Genomic DNA, 17,926 nt, shown 5'->3' on the forward strand with positions numbered 1-17,926 from the left:
GTGGCCCTGAGGGCTGGCTCTGGCACCACGTGTACGCTACATACCATGTTATGGGACCACCTTTCCTCCTGGTTTCTCCAAGTAGGTTTAATCCCTCCAGAGGCTGGAACGAAAACAGGCTGGGTATTCCCAACAAGACTGAGGACAGCAATGACCCCAAAGACACAACAGCTGAGAATTTTCTGGGGTGCCTTCACCACCATGTCTCTGTGTGGGTCACAGGGATGATCAGCCTTCCTCTACTCACCCAGGCTGTCCAGAACCCTTTTATACCCAGCTTAAATCTACAGAGTGGGGTGCTTTAATTTGTCTGTGCAGTGCCTAAAAGCTGTGACATTTTCTAGTGCCCATTGCTCTGACTTCTTTCTCCTACCCTTTTCCAAATCCAGCACAAACCAACCAAAACAACTTCTGACTGTACCTCTACTACTGTCTGTACCTCTACTACTGTCTGTTGTAATAAGAAACACTGAAAGCCACAGTGCTGCATTATTTCATAGTTAAAAGACCAAAGTGGAGAATATTATTGATGCAATGGTTAAAGGAAGGACTTAGAAATCAGAATTTCTAATCCCTATTCAGTTTGGATTCATAACTTTTACACCTTGGTTTCTCCACACAAAAATACTCTCTATGTAGCAGATGAATTACAGATTATTTTCATGATAGCCTTTAATAGGGTAGCATCATGCAAAAGATATAGATGCATTGTATACGTAAAAGTTATTGCAGAGGAAGAAGGAAGACATTCCTAGCAAAATAAATAAAAAAAGCAGTAAGTGCAAGAGTGTATGTAATTGCACGTAAATACTGAAAAAAACCCCAAACACCAAAACCCAAACGATCCTGTGTGACATTACATTATATATCTATCTGAAGACAAAAAGGACATCTAAGAAATCATGCCTGTGAAGATTTAAAAACTAATAATCCATTGTCAGACAATAAGCAAACATGGTCTTGTTTTCAGCATGTTAGTAGCTACACTTCTGCAACATAGGAAAAAAAAAAATTCCAAGCACTAAAAGATTTCATTTGTCTAGAGCATTTGGGGACAGCTATAATGTTATCTTGAGTAAACACAGGGCCAACATAATTAGGAATAAAGAGGTAAGAAGCAAGGGGAATTGCCTGCATAACTTCACTTCGTAAAATCCTCCCATGGAAAGTGGCAGGTAGGAAATCTGCATAATAACAAACTTGTCACAAGACAAGGCCAACAAAATACAACAAATAGAATTAACATTTTGCTTTTACTCATTCTCAGAATTCCCCCTCTCCCTCCTCCCAGGTTTCAGTAGATGTAGTTAAAGATGTGGCTATTGATTTGGTGCAATATTTTCCAGTATATATTTTTTTCCAAGTGTTGTATGGCTGCAAGAAGACTGTCTCTCTTCTTTGTGGGCATTGCTTTAAGAAGCAGCTGTTGAAGTGCCAAACCCTCCTCTCAGATATCCCAGTGAAAACCCAGAATAATTTTTTTGGTTCCCCTCTAGTCTATCTAGACTTAGATCTGTGTAAATAATCCAGTCTGGCCCCCAAACAGAGCTACAATGTGTTATAAATTGTAACTTATTATTGGAGATTACCTTCTCCATTGACTGTCAGGTCCTTTCTTTTAAGAATTACTGGAAGCCCTCTGCTCTTTGACTGCACCAACACAGCTCTGGGGATTTGTGCTTCCCAGCTGGATCAGCTGCCCCTTCCTGAGACAATCTCCAGCATGTGGATGCCCTCCCAGGGCACCATCAGGCTACACTCAGGGAGGTGCTTTAAGGGACTGCAGCGGCAATGGAGCTGATCTCCAGGGCTGCCTTCCCCAACATACAAATTGAGACACCACTACCTCAGCTGGCCTTTAAAACAAAGAGATAGTGATTCTGAGTGCTAGGCAGCCATCCTCTGAAAAAACCAGCCATTTCCTAAAGTAGAAAGTTATTTTTGTCCTATAGTTAGGCACTTTTGAAAACTTTAATATACCCAAGATTGTTGTGTTTTCTCTTGTGTCAGGAAGGACATCGAACATAGTAAGAAGTAACAGAGCCCAGATGAGGAATATAGACTAGGGTTTGGTCTCTAATTTTGTGTCTTTCAGTCTCTTAAGCATTCAGACTTCTTTTCCTGTAAATTACTCTTTTAGGTAGAGAAAAATATCATGTTGGCTAATGCAGTGATAAGATCTTTATGTAGAGTGATCAAATCAATGAACTACCTTCCAGAAGTGCTACACTGGTACAAGTGTTCTTATTGCCCTCACTTCTCCTCCCCAGCTAGTATTCTTTTTACTTTTTCTTATTGTTTCCATTTCTTGTAATTGTTGTAATATCTTATGATATTTGAGGAAAAAGAATAAAGGCAAGAAAGGACTGGAAGATAGTTGAATATACAAGCAAAACAGCTTTCAAATTTAGAACAGAAAGAAAATGGAGAGCACTATCATAAAGAAGAGAGATGGTGAGAAGGGACGAGGTTGGAGCTTATGATACTCAGTTGTTTGGATTTTGTAATACTGCTCCCTCTCTTCTCCCTTTTAGTTCCACCCAGTCTTCCACATCCCTCCTCATGACAGCGGTCTAGCCTCTTTACTTTTTTAGAGGGGACATATAAAGTACATTGCGATGAAGCAAGTTCAAATAAATTCATTCATCCTTCCCATGAAACTTAACAAGTATTATGGTCTCTTCTGAACTGTATTTTGCATTTTGAGGGCCAAGATCTTCTCAAGGAATGAGAAACCAGAGAATTTATTTTGCATTATACAGTTAGTGCTATGCTAGCACATACTGTTTTCCATGTTTTTTTTTAACCCTCTATTCGTTTCTAAATCACCAAACATAAGGGTTTTCCTCCCCATTTTCAATTTGCCCATTCTGGCCGTTCTCCCACTTGTTGAAAATCAGCAAACCTTATGCTGAGAAGCATATAGTAGGAAAGTCCCTGGTTTCAAGAAATATTTAAAAGTAATCTTTAGGTGTTCAGTTCAATTTTGCTCAAATTACACAGAATTTGATACAAATAATTTGATCTTATTCCAAATTAAATAAAACAAAGAAGTACAACAAGATGCACTTGTTTGTTGCAGAAATATATTTATTCTATAAATATATAGAGCAGTCTGCAAACATATAGAATACTTTATAGGTATATGGAACAGATGTGTAAAGATTTATTTTGTGATAGTTTCTCTTTTTTTTTCCACCCACAGCATCCTTCCTATATTCAAATCCTATATTTGGTAGAGTCTCAAACTATATCACCATTTCACTACATATCACTATTTCCCTGTGTGCCAAAATCAATGAAGTGAAGAGCTGATCACTGGAGGAAAACATTTTTTAAATACTTCATGATATTTGCAAATGTATGTGCGTACATACATACATTTTCAAGAAACCATGTAACTCTTACTACAAATATGTTGGAGAAAGGAAGTCTGTTGACATTTTAAGCACTGAAGTAACATGTGAGATTTGGTAATATACCTATCTGAAATCTTCAGAGGGGCAGAAGTCCTCCAGCAAAGGACTGGAACCTGGTATCCATCAGGTTACAACACTTTACACCAGTGTGACAGCAGAAAGGGATAGTTTGTACAGAGGAGCTCTGGTGCAGGCAATGGCAGTACACACACCTGCTAGAGTTTGTGCATTAGGTAGTGATCTATAGAGAGAGAACAGAGCTGGTGAAACACCTTGGTTATGGCTCTTATATTTGCTGACCATAAGGTCCATTGATGCTCCCTGTTCTAACCTCTTGTACCTCCATACAAGAGAGAAGGCATCTGCAGAGGGCTTCTATACAGCTCCATGATTTTATGCTGAGACACTGATGTGTTAGTGTGCTTGGAGTCTGTATTGAAAAGCAAGGTTTTCCAAGGTTTGCTCTTTATATGTCAGACCCAAGTAATTTCCATGAATTCTACAATAAATCATGAACTCAGCAGAGTTGCCTGTAAAACCAAAGCAGAATCTGTTGAAGTATGCAGAAAACACAGATCTTCAGCAGGGCTGCTGCTGAATTTAGCCTGGAGACTATTATTTTTCTGCCTGAAGGCCAAACTAATGATTCTTCACTTGAACAGAAACCATACAAGTCTGCTAAGAAAAATAGTTCCAATGAACAGCAGAAAAATGGAAGTGGTTGAAATGACCTGCATAAAGTAACACCAACCTGATTTGCCAATACTGGTGAATTGAGTCGGGTGATATTTCCCAGAACAATGAAACAGGTGGGACAGGTGATTTTTCATTAATTAGTTTGGGCCAACTAACAGCTTAACTGAATGACTGCTGGAAGGATGCTAGGATTAGGTGGTTGTAACCATTAAATGCTATTATAAGCCTATTTATTCACATCAGACTGAAAGAAGCAAATACTTGTTAATACTGAAAGTTAGGGCAAGACGTGGATAACTGTGTTTTGCCATTGGTATTAATTTCTGCACTTCCCTGTATTGTTTTTTTGGAAAGCACCAAATGACTTCAGGAAAATCTTGTGGTATTTCTAGTAAAAGTAATAAAGTAACAAGAATCCTCTAAAGAGCTTTATTAAAAAAAAAAAAACAAACCAAAAACCAAAAAAACCAAAAACCAAACCAAAACCAAAAAACAACACACAAGGTGTTCAGATGGTCCCTTTCTCCCTTTCACTGTACCCCCAATTATTTCTATATTTATACTAAATCTCCAGGAGAGTCAGAAAGTGAAGAAAAGATTCATTTGGGAGTGCAAGCTTTTGAGGACATGCTGCATTTTCTTTGGATGCGTGCTGCGCACACCGCAGCGTCAGCACTTTAGCAGAAGTGACAGAAGTCAAGTACGTGCCAATATCAGGAGCAGACAAGGCAGGTCTTGCAGGAGCGGGAACCGGGAGTGAAACCAGCAGCTCAGCTGGACTCCTGGAACTTCCCTCCAGTAGAAAGTGCTCTGTCTTTAGGGCCCTCCTTTCTGTCACTCCCAGAAACCATTTCCCATCACTCCTTTCTTCTTAATCATGCCAGGCTTCAACTTAATGACTGCCTGGCTCATATTTCTTCACCCAGATAGCTGAAAACTTCTCAACCCATGTGGCCATCTTTACTCCTCACCCACATTGGACCAGGATGGCTCATGTTTAGACAGTTAGATTTTTGGAAACTCTCCATCCAAGGGAGCTAACTTTTACCATCTCTCCCTTTGAAACCACAGGTCAGCAACCCACCCAGCTCCTTGTGCAGCAGGGGTAAAAGATAGGGTCCTGACCCTGCTGTTATGCCCTACAACCAGAGGCAAGGGGTGTGACCACAGCCCCGACCCACACATTTGGTCACGCAACCCAAGGCAGGGAATGTGTCCTCTCCTACATGACTTGATGAAGGAGCACACTGTTGTCACCCCATTAATAGGCTTTGCTCTTCCCCTATTCCTTGACCCACTAGACAAGAATGTTGCCATTTTAATAATGCTTTTTGCCACCCCAAAGGTGCTCCTACCCTAGAAGGGAAGGGTGGCAGGAGAGGGGCCTCTGTGGCAGCAGCTTTGCTTCTCCAGGAACAGAGAGGGAAAACAAAGCTCGTTGAGAGTGGTGACCATGCCCTGGGCAGTCGCTGCAGTCGGGCTACCCCAAGCTCTACCTTGGCAGTAGCTGGAATAAGTCTTTCCACAGTCCTCCAGGAGGCAAGGGGAGGGCAGAGGGCACAGGGTTGTTTTGCTGTGAGCAGCAGGTTGCTGCCCAAGGCAAGTCTGCTCTGCCTAGGACTCTAGGCAGTTCTGGGGTATGGCTTTCATCCCACTGTTCTCTATCTACACATGACTTCCAGTTGATAAGACTTCATTTCTCTTTACCCATTTTCTAGTCAACACTGTGTTCCTTGGATTACAGCAAGAGAAACTCAAATTCTATAAACATCCTGATAATATGTGACCCAATATGCCCAGATGCCTCAAGGCCAGCTGCCCTGTTTCTTCCTGTCTATGCTTTTGCTTACTCTAAACCCCTTTCTACCTCTTCAGTCTGTGTCTGTATTCATACTTGCTATTTACTCACTTTTCATAAAAATGCTGATTCTGAATTTGTGGCTGACTATATTTTAGATGGTGACACTGATTTTTTTTTTTTTTTAAAGTGATGACCATGGAAGTTTGTGGCTTTACATGTGGCTTTGTCAAAAATAGTATCGGTAGGATTTCTCAGTCATGTGTTTTCTCCAAGTGACAGAGCAGTTTAAAAGAAGATATCCCTGAAAATGAATATGTTGAGAGATCTCAGACTAGTTTCTATTTTAGGTTGTATAGATTGACAGAGATAAGCCATTCCTGCAGTTTCACATTTGTTCGCACAGGTATTTTCAGAAGACCTCATGACCTATTTTTGCTCAGCTCCTGAGGGCAACTAGTTATGGTTTTGTTTGAGGACAGCAGGCTGAACAGTAGTTCACAAAACTCCTGGGTCAAGAGTGCTACAACTTCTGCTTACCTACAGGTCTTTTTGTTCTAATACTCCTTATTTAGGAATTCATTGCTGCCTGATTTTTTCCCTGTCACTTCTGAGGATAACCAAGGTCAATCCTATTAATACTTCCCATGAAGTCCACGATTTCTGAAGCACTGTTAACTAGCTACATCCGAACTGTTTGAGAAGTTTCTGGGTGTCCAGGATTTCTGACTGCATTAGACTTGGGATGATGCTGTCTTGGTTTGGGCCAAGGCTGCCATCGTGGGGACCTTAAAGCAGGACTGAGCTCTGTTTGCCGCAAGCAGATGCCATTTTGCTGGATGCAGCCACTGGCTGGCCTGGACAGCCCTTAGGTGCATTCAGCTACAACGGCACTGGGAAGGCAGGAATGCAAGGAGGGTGGTGGGGAAGACAAGTGGCAGGACCTGAAGTTACTCTGTTCCCATGTTGCTACCAGGGTCTGGAAGAAGCTAAGGAACAGGGCCTCCAACAGGAGCTTTGGGGTGAGAGAAGGCAGCAGAGCAGGTGTCAGAAATACCCTTCAGAGGAAGGAACCAGAGGAAGTACTTGAAAGGCAGCAGGTCTTCCTGCTGGGCAAGTTTTGTTTTCATGCTCGCTTAGGGCAAAACTTCCTGCAGCACATACGTACTTTTCCTCCTCAGTAATAATTGGTCCCTTGGGTAATTTTCAGAAAACAATGTGGAAATTATAGGAAAAAATTAACTAGTGAACAGACTGCCAAAAATTTGTTTGAGAGGAAAGACTTTGTAAGGGTTAGTAGCACTGAAGGTCTTTGGGGGAGGGAAGAGGAGGGAAGGATGGGTGTTACGTGAATGGTTTTTAACAGTTAATAGACATCAGCACACATTTCATACTTCAGCAGAATGCAGTAGAGACACAATGACAGAGGGCTATAAACCTGGCTACAGATACATAAGAGACTATAAGCAGTAATATCGCTATTAGGAATAGCAAATTTTGAATTTCTCCAGAGAAAAAAGTTTTCTACCACAATAAAAAAAGCCAAAGCATAAACCCTGAAGAGAGGTGCACATGCTCATACACACTTAGGATTATGGTACAGAAGTACAAATCTTAGGATTCATTCAGCTGTGATTAAACTAAATAAAAAAATTTATCAAACTGAATTAAAAAGCAGACTGTTGAGACACAAGTTTTTGAGTAAACCCCACATATTTTTTTCTCTGTACAAAACATAACAGCTTAAAGGAACATTAATTCATAGACAATTCACCTATACTTTATCATCCAACAATACAGCTGAATATGCTTGTGGGTCACCAGTTCTCACAACCAGTAGAAATAAGGAAGTAGTTCTCGTTAAAATCCTGAGAATATACAAAACATTAAACACCAAAATGCACAAATCGCACATCTACATGAAAGGAGTATTCACACCAACCCAAATTAATTCCAGCTCCTCCTAAACAACAAACCTTACAGTAAGACGAGGAGAATAACAAACATTTACCTCCCATGCCTCTAAAAGGGTCATCTTCTCTTTAGATACGGATTCTAAAAATCCTCCTCAAAATAATTACTGAGGACCTGAGCTGGTTTCTGGGCAAGACGATGAATGGCCCTCCATTCGCTCCAGCAGCGGCCCTAATTGCCTGCCTCTACTAATGAACTAATCTCAGGCACCTGGAACTAGCAGGCTCCATGCCGGGCAGGCAGGGCTCAGGTTACCTAAGAAATGCTCCAAATATATTCACACAAATCACTAACCCTGCAGATGTGCAAATACTGCTTTTGTCATATTGCTGGAGAGATGGACATGTGTTTGCAGTGCTGTAGCACATAAAACCTGAAGATGAATTCATTGTGTTGCTTTAATCCCTTCCAGAGGCCAGGTGGGCATTTGGGGAGCCAGATAAGTGTGTTGATTATCCACATTACTCATTGCATTAATCCACTTGTCTGTGTGACACAGAGTATCTCAAATGCTCACAGCATAAATATGTAGGTGGCTGGAAAAAATATATATGTATTTCATGAGTGCCTGTTGTCTGTAAAATGAAACCTAATCAGGAAGTTAGCCTAAAACTTTGACTAAATCCTAAACAATTCCAAATTTTGCTGATGCCTAGAGTTTTTAAAATTACAGTTAAAGGATCTGGAAATCACCAGAGGATGTAAGCAAGCCTTGGTGTAAGCCTTGTGAGACAAACTACTGCACTTTGCACAAATTTTAAAAGGTTTTCACAGGCAAACAGTTTTCTGTGACCTCAGAAATTAAAACAGGTGTCATGCAGCTTTCCATCCAATGATCTGCAAATTTCTTCTCCTTCCCTGGACTGATTATGCTGATAAACATGTGTCAAATTCTAGGTATGTGTCTGGTTTCATCTGGGGAGGGAAGAATGATATAAACAAAACACAGTTTAGCAGGAAAATACAGGAGAGGAAGAACAGGCTCTCTTCTTGGTCTCTGACAAATTGCTGAAATATATGGCTGGCTGGCTCTTAGGTAATGTTCACGCAGGTTGATTAGCATTAAAAAAATTTACCATGATTTGTTCATATGCCTGAAAAATAGTGTTATTTCTATTGCTTCCATAGACACAAACACCTAATCTTTTTATAAGTAAAGGTAGGAATAGCTTTCTGAATTATTTACATTTTGTAGTGTTCCAGACTTTGCTTTTTTTCTTCTTCAAGACACCATTAAAAAAACCAACCCAAACCCACTTAAATTGACTTTTTCAGGTCTGAGACCTGGATAGATGAGATTTTAGGTATTGATAGAAAGGCAAACTTACAGCTTCACTAAAAAAGATTGTGCAGGTGTTGCACAAGTGAAGTTTAGGTCTGAACATAAAAGAAAGGTAGACAAGGCAGCTTTAAAGGCTCAGAACTCAGAGTCTACTGGCACTGAGAAAAGTCCAAACAGAACATTTCTGCACAGTATGAATCCCTCCTCACTGATAGCTGAATTTCCAAGATTTCCTTAAGAAGTATATTTAAATAATACTGTTTGATGCAGACTGCCAGAACACACTGATGTGCCCTTACTAGCTTGAAGAGAATTCCAATAGGGAACAAACCCTTTTGTCTTCTGTACTCTAGTAATTATCAGAAAAGTGAACTCAATTAATGAATTATCATTAGTTAGTGTGAACGCTGAAAGATAGTATCAAAAGTTCCCTTGATCTAAGAACTACACAGATACCAGCTATTTAATTAACACAATGAATGCAACCTATGAGGTTGAGGAGAGCAGCAGAAATTTCATGTATGGCAGTAAAGCTCAATGTGAAGAGGGGTTCCTGCAGGTAGGAGTTTGGCTTCTTCCAAACTGCTCAGCCAGCTCTCGTGCTTTGGAAGAGTAGGCAGGAGATGGCGAATACACTAGAATCAGACAGACAGTGCTGCTGTCACCACTTGACCCTAGGATGCAGGGAGTAGTCATGCCACAGACAGCAAAATACCTCCTGTGCCTCCTTCATTGAGCACTAAGCCAGCATTGAGGAAAGTGAATGCTAAATCCTCACAAAGGAATTTATCTACTTCTGTTTTCCATAGGGAAAATATTCAATGCGGTACTGTCCACACATTATCCACTTCTCTCCAATCACACACACTCCCAGCAAAGGTTACAAAAGATGTGCATGCCTAGGAGCACAAAAAAAATCTCCCCTGAAAAATTATCACAATTAAAATAATTAGTGAAACTACATAAAAACAAGGCACTTAGGCATTTCAGGAAAGAATTCCTGAACGTTAAGTTATGTTATGTTCATAAGGAAAGGGGATACATAGATGTCTTCAGATACCTCAAGATATTTCCTGGAATATATAACACCATCCTGTGATCACACATTAAAAAAGCAATAGGAAAAGTTGGGGACTGTATTTAAAGAAAGGCAAATGGTTCAATGACCCCAAACCAAGATACTTCTTGTAAAACCTCTTTCTGCTTACTCGTATTTTCTTTCTTTCTTTAGTCACTTATGACAAGGTCCCAGGTGATTTACCCTTCCCATGACCTTATGTATTTTCACTGAAGTGGTGACCCTAAATATTAATATGGGTTTTCAGCTGCCTTTTAAAGTATTTGTTCTCATTTCAGCTGTTATTGATGAGCACTCATTTTCGTAAAGGCCTCTTTTTTTACATGCAGGGCAGACATTGTCACTTCCCATGAGCTGTGGTTTGGTTTTGCAGCACGCGAGGGGCTGGGGTACTCCCAGGTACTCCCACCTGCCTTCCCACACAGCCTGAACTCGGATTCACCTCTGTAAGCACCCAGCATTCCCTCCTTGGCCAGGCCAGACCTCTGATCTTCTGTCCCAACAACAGCATACAGCACTGCTAATTGTTACTGGGTTTGAAAAAAAAAAAAAAAAAAAGCCACATATATATGCACCATATATATACCTGCATATATGTATACCGAGCCCAGGTGAGGATAAACAGAGTCTGCAGTTCTAAGACAGAAGTGTGAATTTCAACTGAATTTGTATTGCAAAGTAGTTTTGAAATTTCTCTCTTACATTCACTTTCTGTTGAGGTGCCAGGACTATATGCACAAAAAATCAAAACAGAAAGAAAAGGGCTTGCAAAGCAATCCTACTGTCTGGAGTGAGTGAATGCCAAGGTTTCTACTGACTTCAGCAGGGTTTCAGCCTTTGTCATGCCAGCAAAAGTCACCATCTGTTGACAAACAAAGCAGAGGAGGAAATCTTCCTTTCTGCTCTGTCTTAGTCTTTTCACACCTACCTACCTTTCCTGAAGTGTTTGGCACTGTCTACAGCCAGCAGCAGTTATGACAAAAAAAAGATGGTCCCTAAGTGGGATCTCATGTAACAGTTCCTGAATTTCTAAATTATTTTGAAAACCTATGTGCAAATTGTTCCTGTTTTCCAGGGAGCTCTGGGAACTGAGTCCTCTGTAGAAACTTGACTCACACTTGCTCAGCCAATTTGGTACTGACTAGTAAGGACACCACTTTTCACTTCCAGTGCTGTAGGAAGATTTTATTTTTATTTGTGTAGGGTCATGAAATGCATATTCTAACATCATATTATGTATTCAATATATTAGAAAAACTGTTGTCTTTTATAAGCCTCTGCATGGGAAGCCGTCTTTACCTCTGTCAGAGAGAACTGACAGGTTGCCTGCCATCACCTAGTCTCCAGCAGACTCAGCAGCCCACACTGTCAGTGTGAAAACATCTGTTGAATGGATTTATTGACTAGGTCTTAGGTGTGAGTTGTTGGTTTTTTTTTTTTCCACACTGTTTATTACAGCCCTGACCTAATGAACTTAATTTGTTGACATGTTTCCCTCAGTGTCTTACTTGATGCCGTCTCACATTTCTTTCTACTGTGCTGTTTTCTTGGAAACAGGAGTTCCTGGCACATCAGCGTGTCCACCAATTGCAAATCTACCAGGCTCAGATGGCTACAGTTGGCATGGCAGGATTAGATAAACATCGGCCAGTGTCCAGGACCCCGTCTTCCCCTGCTGATTCCACATTACCTCACCCAGACGTGGACCAGACCAGCCAGCATGTCTACACGACTGGTAGGATTCCCTAAAGACTGCTTTTAATAGGCAGGGCAAATGCGTTTGTTCATGTAGGATCAACAGATTTAAATGCCTCAAATACCTCCTGCAGCAATGCATTCAGTTTTAGCCTTACTGTTCCTCGGTTTTATGATGCTGTACTGGCATCAAGTCAACCAGTCCAGCTGATAAATCACAGGGTTAATATTCACACAGTCATAAATTATTATCATTGACTGGCTCTGGCAATATAGCAACAGGTGCGTTTTTGGTGCCTTTAGGTCATTTATAGCTTTTTCTTTCATTTCCCTATCCTCTGGTTCTTTTCTCCATGTTCTTGTTGCCTGTTTTGTAAAGAGACCACCAATAAGTTGAAGAAAGACCACCAGTAAGTAGAAAAGCTGCAATATAATTCTCAACGTCTTCATTTGACAAGTCAGTCTATGTTACAAGGTTGCTTTCCCTACAGAAAGAGCAAAGCCGTAGCCATGACTAGAAGGTCACTTTGGCTACAGCTTTGGTGTCTTTCAGCAGTTGTGTGGAGCATACAGAGGAAGGTTTTTCTGGTCAGGCCCTGGGCAGTCCAGTCACTCAGGGAGCATCTCCTATTGGTATGGCCTGGGCTGTCCAAAGCAGAGTGATTAGAACCCCCCAAATCTTCAGTAACAGGAAGAAAAATGACCACAGAAACCCCATTTCTTATTATGGGTAATCTAACTTTGCAAGAGGGTCCATCTTTTTAAGAGTCTGAATCTCAGTATAACATTACAGTGTGGTTAGAAGTGAAGATTCACTTACTCTGTGCACAAGAAAGGCGAAATGAATACTTGGAGATACTGTTTATTCAGGTTTCTGCCAGAAGTATTAATTCCTTCACATCAGTTGGCAGAACTTGCCATGCTGAAAGCTTACAGCTCTTCAGGCTGTGACCATGGATTGATGGAGGATGGAGTCCTTAATGGACACTGTATGTGACTGTGTGAGGCAGCGTGCTCTCCCATCTTTCCAGTTAGAATGTGAACTTGGAAAGCAAAAATGTATTATTTTAAAGAAAAAAACTGCAAAAGAAAAAGAAATGTCCTTAAAGGACTGCAAGTAAGCTGGTAAATGGATGCAAGATGGCTTTCAAAGATGAAAGACATAATTTCTTCTTCTTTAAATACACTGTCAATTTAGGAATTTCACTTGTTGGGTAACAAACATTTGGATCGTACAGAAAGAAACATGCTAATTCACTTTCCATGAGTTTCTGCAAAAAAAGACCAGCTGTGTATAGACAAGATTATTAAACCAGGCCACTGTTTTTCTACTTGTGGTTCAGAGTCCCCAAAACATTGTAAACTCAGTCTAAAAGATTCACAGAGCACACTGTGTGTAGGCTTCAATGTCCTGTTCAAAAATCTGCAGTTCCACTGGAAAAGTTGAATGGAGTAACAAACATTTCAGTCTGATTGCTAAGGTTTACTGACACCCTCCTTTGTAAGTCCCCAGAAAGGGGACTAGGGTCAAGGGGGTTACATATATCTGGGGACTTGTGGCATCAGTGGAACAGATCAAGAAAGAAAATGTGAAGTACAGATGGAAGAATAAGAGAAGGAATGAAATGATGTAGGACAAACACTGAATGGAGATGGTGTCAGGAAATAGGACATACCAGGCATAAAGGGCTTGAGATCTGACACAAGGAAGCCTGATGGGTTCTGCAGTGGAAATGCAGATAGGGCATATGCAGAGAACCTTATCCCTTTAGTAAAGCATTGCTACATGAACAACAGCAGTGGAAAGAGAGAAGGAAAGAGAGAAGGAAAGAGACAAAAAATGCATCTTATTCCAACCAAGATTCTCAATCCTCCACTGAACTCTTCTCCAAATCCAAAACATCTTTTTCTTGAATCCTTCTTTCTCCTTTTGTTGAACCTTTTTCCCCCCTCCCCACTGCTCTTTCAAGATAATCATCTCTACTCATTAAAGAAAAACAATCCTGCTATTTCCACTTTCTCTACAAATTTATGCTGCTGCTTCTCCACTTCTGTTCTGTACCTTCACCTCTTTCATGTCCTCTAGGTACTGGATGAAGACATAGTGCGGTGCTGTAGCTGCTTCCAAGCTGTACCTATGCTAACAGCCAGGACCCCCTGGCTGATTGACCAGTTCGTAGGTCCAACAGAGCACACACTTCTGCATTCCTGATGAGGCCTTTCCTTTCTGGTTGAAGAAATCCCTTTCCCTGACATGTTTCTAGGCTTATAGACTTATATATATAACCTTTATCACTGCAGTTTCTGAGTACATTGAAAATAGAGCTATTTTCTATATTATGAGATTAACACCTTTGGAGTGACAATAAACAGAGACTTTGCAATATCAACAGTTCTAATACAGTTTCTGTGAATAACTAGATTGACATGTGTATTATTAACATATGGTATGGTATGGTATGGTATGGTATGGTATGGTATGGTATGGTATAGAATGGTTTTATTTGTACATAGTATTTCCTGGGTCTGGATGGTGCTCTAGCATTTGTTCATTGGTCAGTGGAAAGAAAGAATCCCAGACTCAATTTTTATCTATTCTTATACAGCCTTTCCAAAATCCTTTGGGATGCAAGCCCTGAGCAACCTGGGCTGATCACGATGCTGACCTGCTCTGAGCAGAGGGCTGGACTACAGACCTCTGGAGGTCCCTGCCAACCTGAGCTATCCTGTAGTTCTATGATTTGCTCCCTTAAGAGAGCACAAGACGCATCCAGCCATTGTCCACAGGAGCTGCAACAATACCATTATTAAAAGCATGGAAGGAAGGAATGGGTGGGTGGAAGGGGAGAAAATTCTAATACAGCATGACATGAGGTCAAAATCAGAACGTAGAAATTGATGTAAAAACACCTCCTTGCCTTGAATTATTTTTTACTGGTTTGGTTTGGGGTTTTTTTGTTGTTGTTTTTTTTTTTTTTCTTTCCTATTTAAAGACAGTATATTCTTGGAAGAGAAAAAAGATAGAAGGAAAACTGTTGTCGCAGAATATTACACAGGGATCAAAATGAGCCTATATTTTTGTGAGTCATGAGAGAAAATGCTCTTAGCCAAATATCAGAAGGGAATTGGAATGGTGATGGTTGTGAGAGAGCTATGCAACATATATGCAGTATATGCACAAGATAATGAGTTGAAGATGGAAAAAAATGTAAAGACTACTTGATGTTCATTTAGATGGTTTACAGAATATTTGACATTATTTAGTCAGATTTTTCTTCTGAATAATTTATTAGATATTCTTCCCTCAGGTTTTCTTATTGGTACTGTTGTTCCCCAGGGCATTTCACCTTCTTCAAAGCATGCCGTTAGCCAACATTTTTTAGGTCTCTTGCTGTCCCTCTGTTTAAAATATGATTAAAAGAAGCTGACCCAAATAAAGTATTTTGGAAAAGAATGAGTGTTAGTGAGTCCCCACCAGGAAGACCTTGTTTTTTCTGACTTAATGCAAATTCAGTTTCCTTTGTCCTGTGTCCTCTATCATTATATGGTTCAGTGGTGCCACCATTCCAGTCTGTCATCAGGGCCACATTCTGACCTCAGTAATATTGGTGTAAATCCAGAATAAATCCACCAGTCTCAGTGGAGCTGCTCAGATTTACACAAGGAATCTGAGAGCAGAATCTGGCTGTAGGCATTTGTTCTGGAGAGAGAGAATAACCATCTTTTATTAACATTTCACAGCAGTCTGCAATTGAAAACAGTTGTCTCCCTCTCTCTCTTTTTTTGTGGGGGTGGGGAGATTATTGGCTGAATCCTGTTAGGGAAATCCTACAGGCTATTTTTAGCAGTAAGCTCTACTGCTGCATTGTGGTATTGTACCAACCACATGTGCTGTATGACCAGCAGCCACACATCTGAATTACTTGCACATCCTAAATCAATTTAGATGCTTGCGATAAATGAAAACATATATTTCAGTCTTTTCTTAAGTCAATTAATCCTGCTAGAAATAAATTTTATACTCAGTGGTGTGAATATTTTAGTATTTAAAAGTTTGGAGCAGATGCTTCTGCTGTGCAATACTGACCTGACTCAATTACACTGATTTCTGATTCAGACAAAATAATTCACATACAATAAAATTACATTTTTAGTTATATTCTATTTTAGGAAAAATACTAATGTACTACAAAAGAGATGTTTATGTCAACCAGAGGAGGCATCCTGAATACACAGTTTCAGCATTTCACTTCAAAACCACTGTTTAGTTGCAACCCTGATATGGGTCATCAAAAAGTGTCATTATTACATAGCATCTCGATTCTATATAATAATAACATAGTAAAATATATATTTTTTATTTCTATTAACTACAGTTTGGACTATGCAAACCTAAGCCTGTATGGAGCATTGATAATTAGAATAAAACATTCATTGCAAGAGTGGCAGGCAGGAGATACTTTCAACTTTCAGCTAATTTTGTTAACATTTAACAAGTTTCCATTCAAATCCATTGGATATAACTGCCTACTCTGTCTAAGAGCTTCTGAAAGTCCTGATGCATGTACATTTAGCATCTAAACACCTTCTCTGTCGGGCAGGGGGATAGGAGGAAAAGTCTTCTTATCTAATGTTATAATAACCACTGGCAAACTGTACAATCTGGGTATGCAACAGACTGTAGAAGTTAAAACTTTGGGTGCCAAGAAAAGGAAAGCAAGGTATGTAAGCATGCACTTATTTGTGTGCATACTTGTTATTTCAAATAACTTATAAGACCCGATGATAGAGCAGCAAAGCTTATAAATGGTACAGTGCAAATAACTGCAGAGAAAGGAAATTATTAACTGCTTTGACAATGTCAGCAGAGATTTTAAGCTGCATTAGTTTATTAACTCCAGATTTTCACTGATTCTTTATTTTTTTCTTTAAAGGAAAACAAACCAAGAAAGTAAATACAATAATTTATTGCTAATGAACTATTTTGTTTGTTAGATAATCATTTAGCATAAACATAGTCACACTGCACATAGGTATTATGTTTGCGTTCTCCTTATGCTAAACATAATTGTTGTATTATCATTTTGGCTTAAATAGAGAGATCCCAAAGGATCAGTTTTAAAGTGCATGAGCTAAGAAATATGGCAGCATAAATATTTCTAGAGCAGCATAATTTCTGGCTGGATTCTAACTGAATTATCTCAGAACCTTAACTTTGCATTGCCCACAATGTATACAGACTCTTATTCAGCGGAGTTTTTAAACACTTTATTAAAGTTCAATATCCATTCAAGAACTTTGCTAAATAAGGGCGGTATTGAGCATGTGGTTGAATCTGGACTTTAATTTTGTATTTTCTTCACCGTCTGACTTTTCAGTAGCAGGCTAACAAAATTTTCCTAAAACTGTGTTGGCATCTCCAGTAGTGGTGGCAGATAAGAAAGAGGTTTTTAATGCCAAGTTTTGCAGGTTGGAGAAACTGTTAATTTGAGTCCCTTTCAACTGTAAGGGGAAGAAAAATCCAAATGTTTCGCAACTGAAAATAGTTCACAGGAGTAAGGAAAATATTTTTTGTTCCAGACATTTCTGAGGGAAATGCAAACAACAAATAAATAAAATAATCTTTCAGTGTTTCTGACTTGGTTTGAAACCCTTGAAAATTGAGTTTAGCTCAAGCCTACTTGCTAAAAGTTCTCTTTTACTCCCAATACACAGCTACAGAGCAAAGTGATATTGATAGGTGTTCTGTATAAAGTTGTTCTGCCCTTGAATACATGAGCATAGAAAATTCAAAAGGAATCTTGCATTGCAATCTAACAACAGGATTTGGTCCTAACTGAGTAGTGGGTGGAACTTTTCTTTTTAATGAAAAAGGACTCTGGCTGCCATTGCTGCAACTGTCTGAAACTTTCATCTGATATGCTTTGAGATCTGGAATTAACATAGAGTTAGTTAAGCAGTAGAAATGCAGAGTGGCATTGCCA

The 17,926-nt window shown here is 39.8% G+C and overlaps 1 protein-coding gene across 1 annotated transcript in view; it reads left to right on the forward strand.

The window, feature by feature from the left end:
- Positions 1-17,926, forward strand: part of HDAC9 (histone deacetylase 9) — a 491,076-nt gene that overhangs the window by 333,595 nt on the left and 139,555 nt on the right. Inside the window, exon 14 of the mRNA XM_075050402.1 lies at positions 11,805-11,982. Coding sequence (XP_074906503.1) covers positions 11,805-11,982 — 178 coding nt within the window. The remainder of the gene's footprint in view (positions 1-11,804; positions 11,983-17,926) is intronic.

This window comes from Buteo buteo, chromosome 2 (assembly GCF_964188355.1).
Source record: "Buteo buteo chromosome 2, bButBut1.hap1.1, whole genome shotgun sequence".
Classification (NCBI taxonomy): domain Eukaryota; kingdom Metazoa; phylum Chordata; class Aves; order Accipitriformes; family Accipitridae; genus Buteo; species Buteo buteo.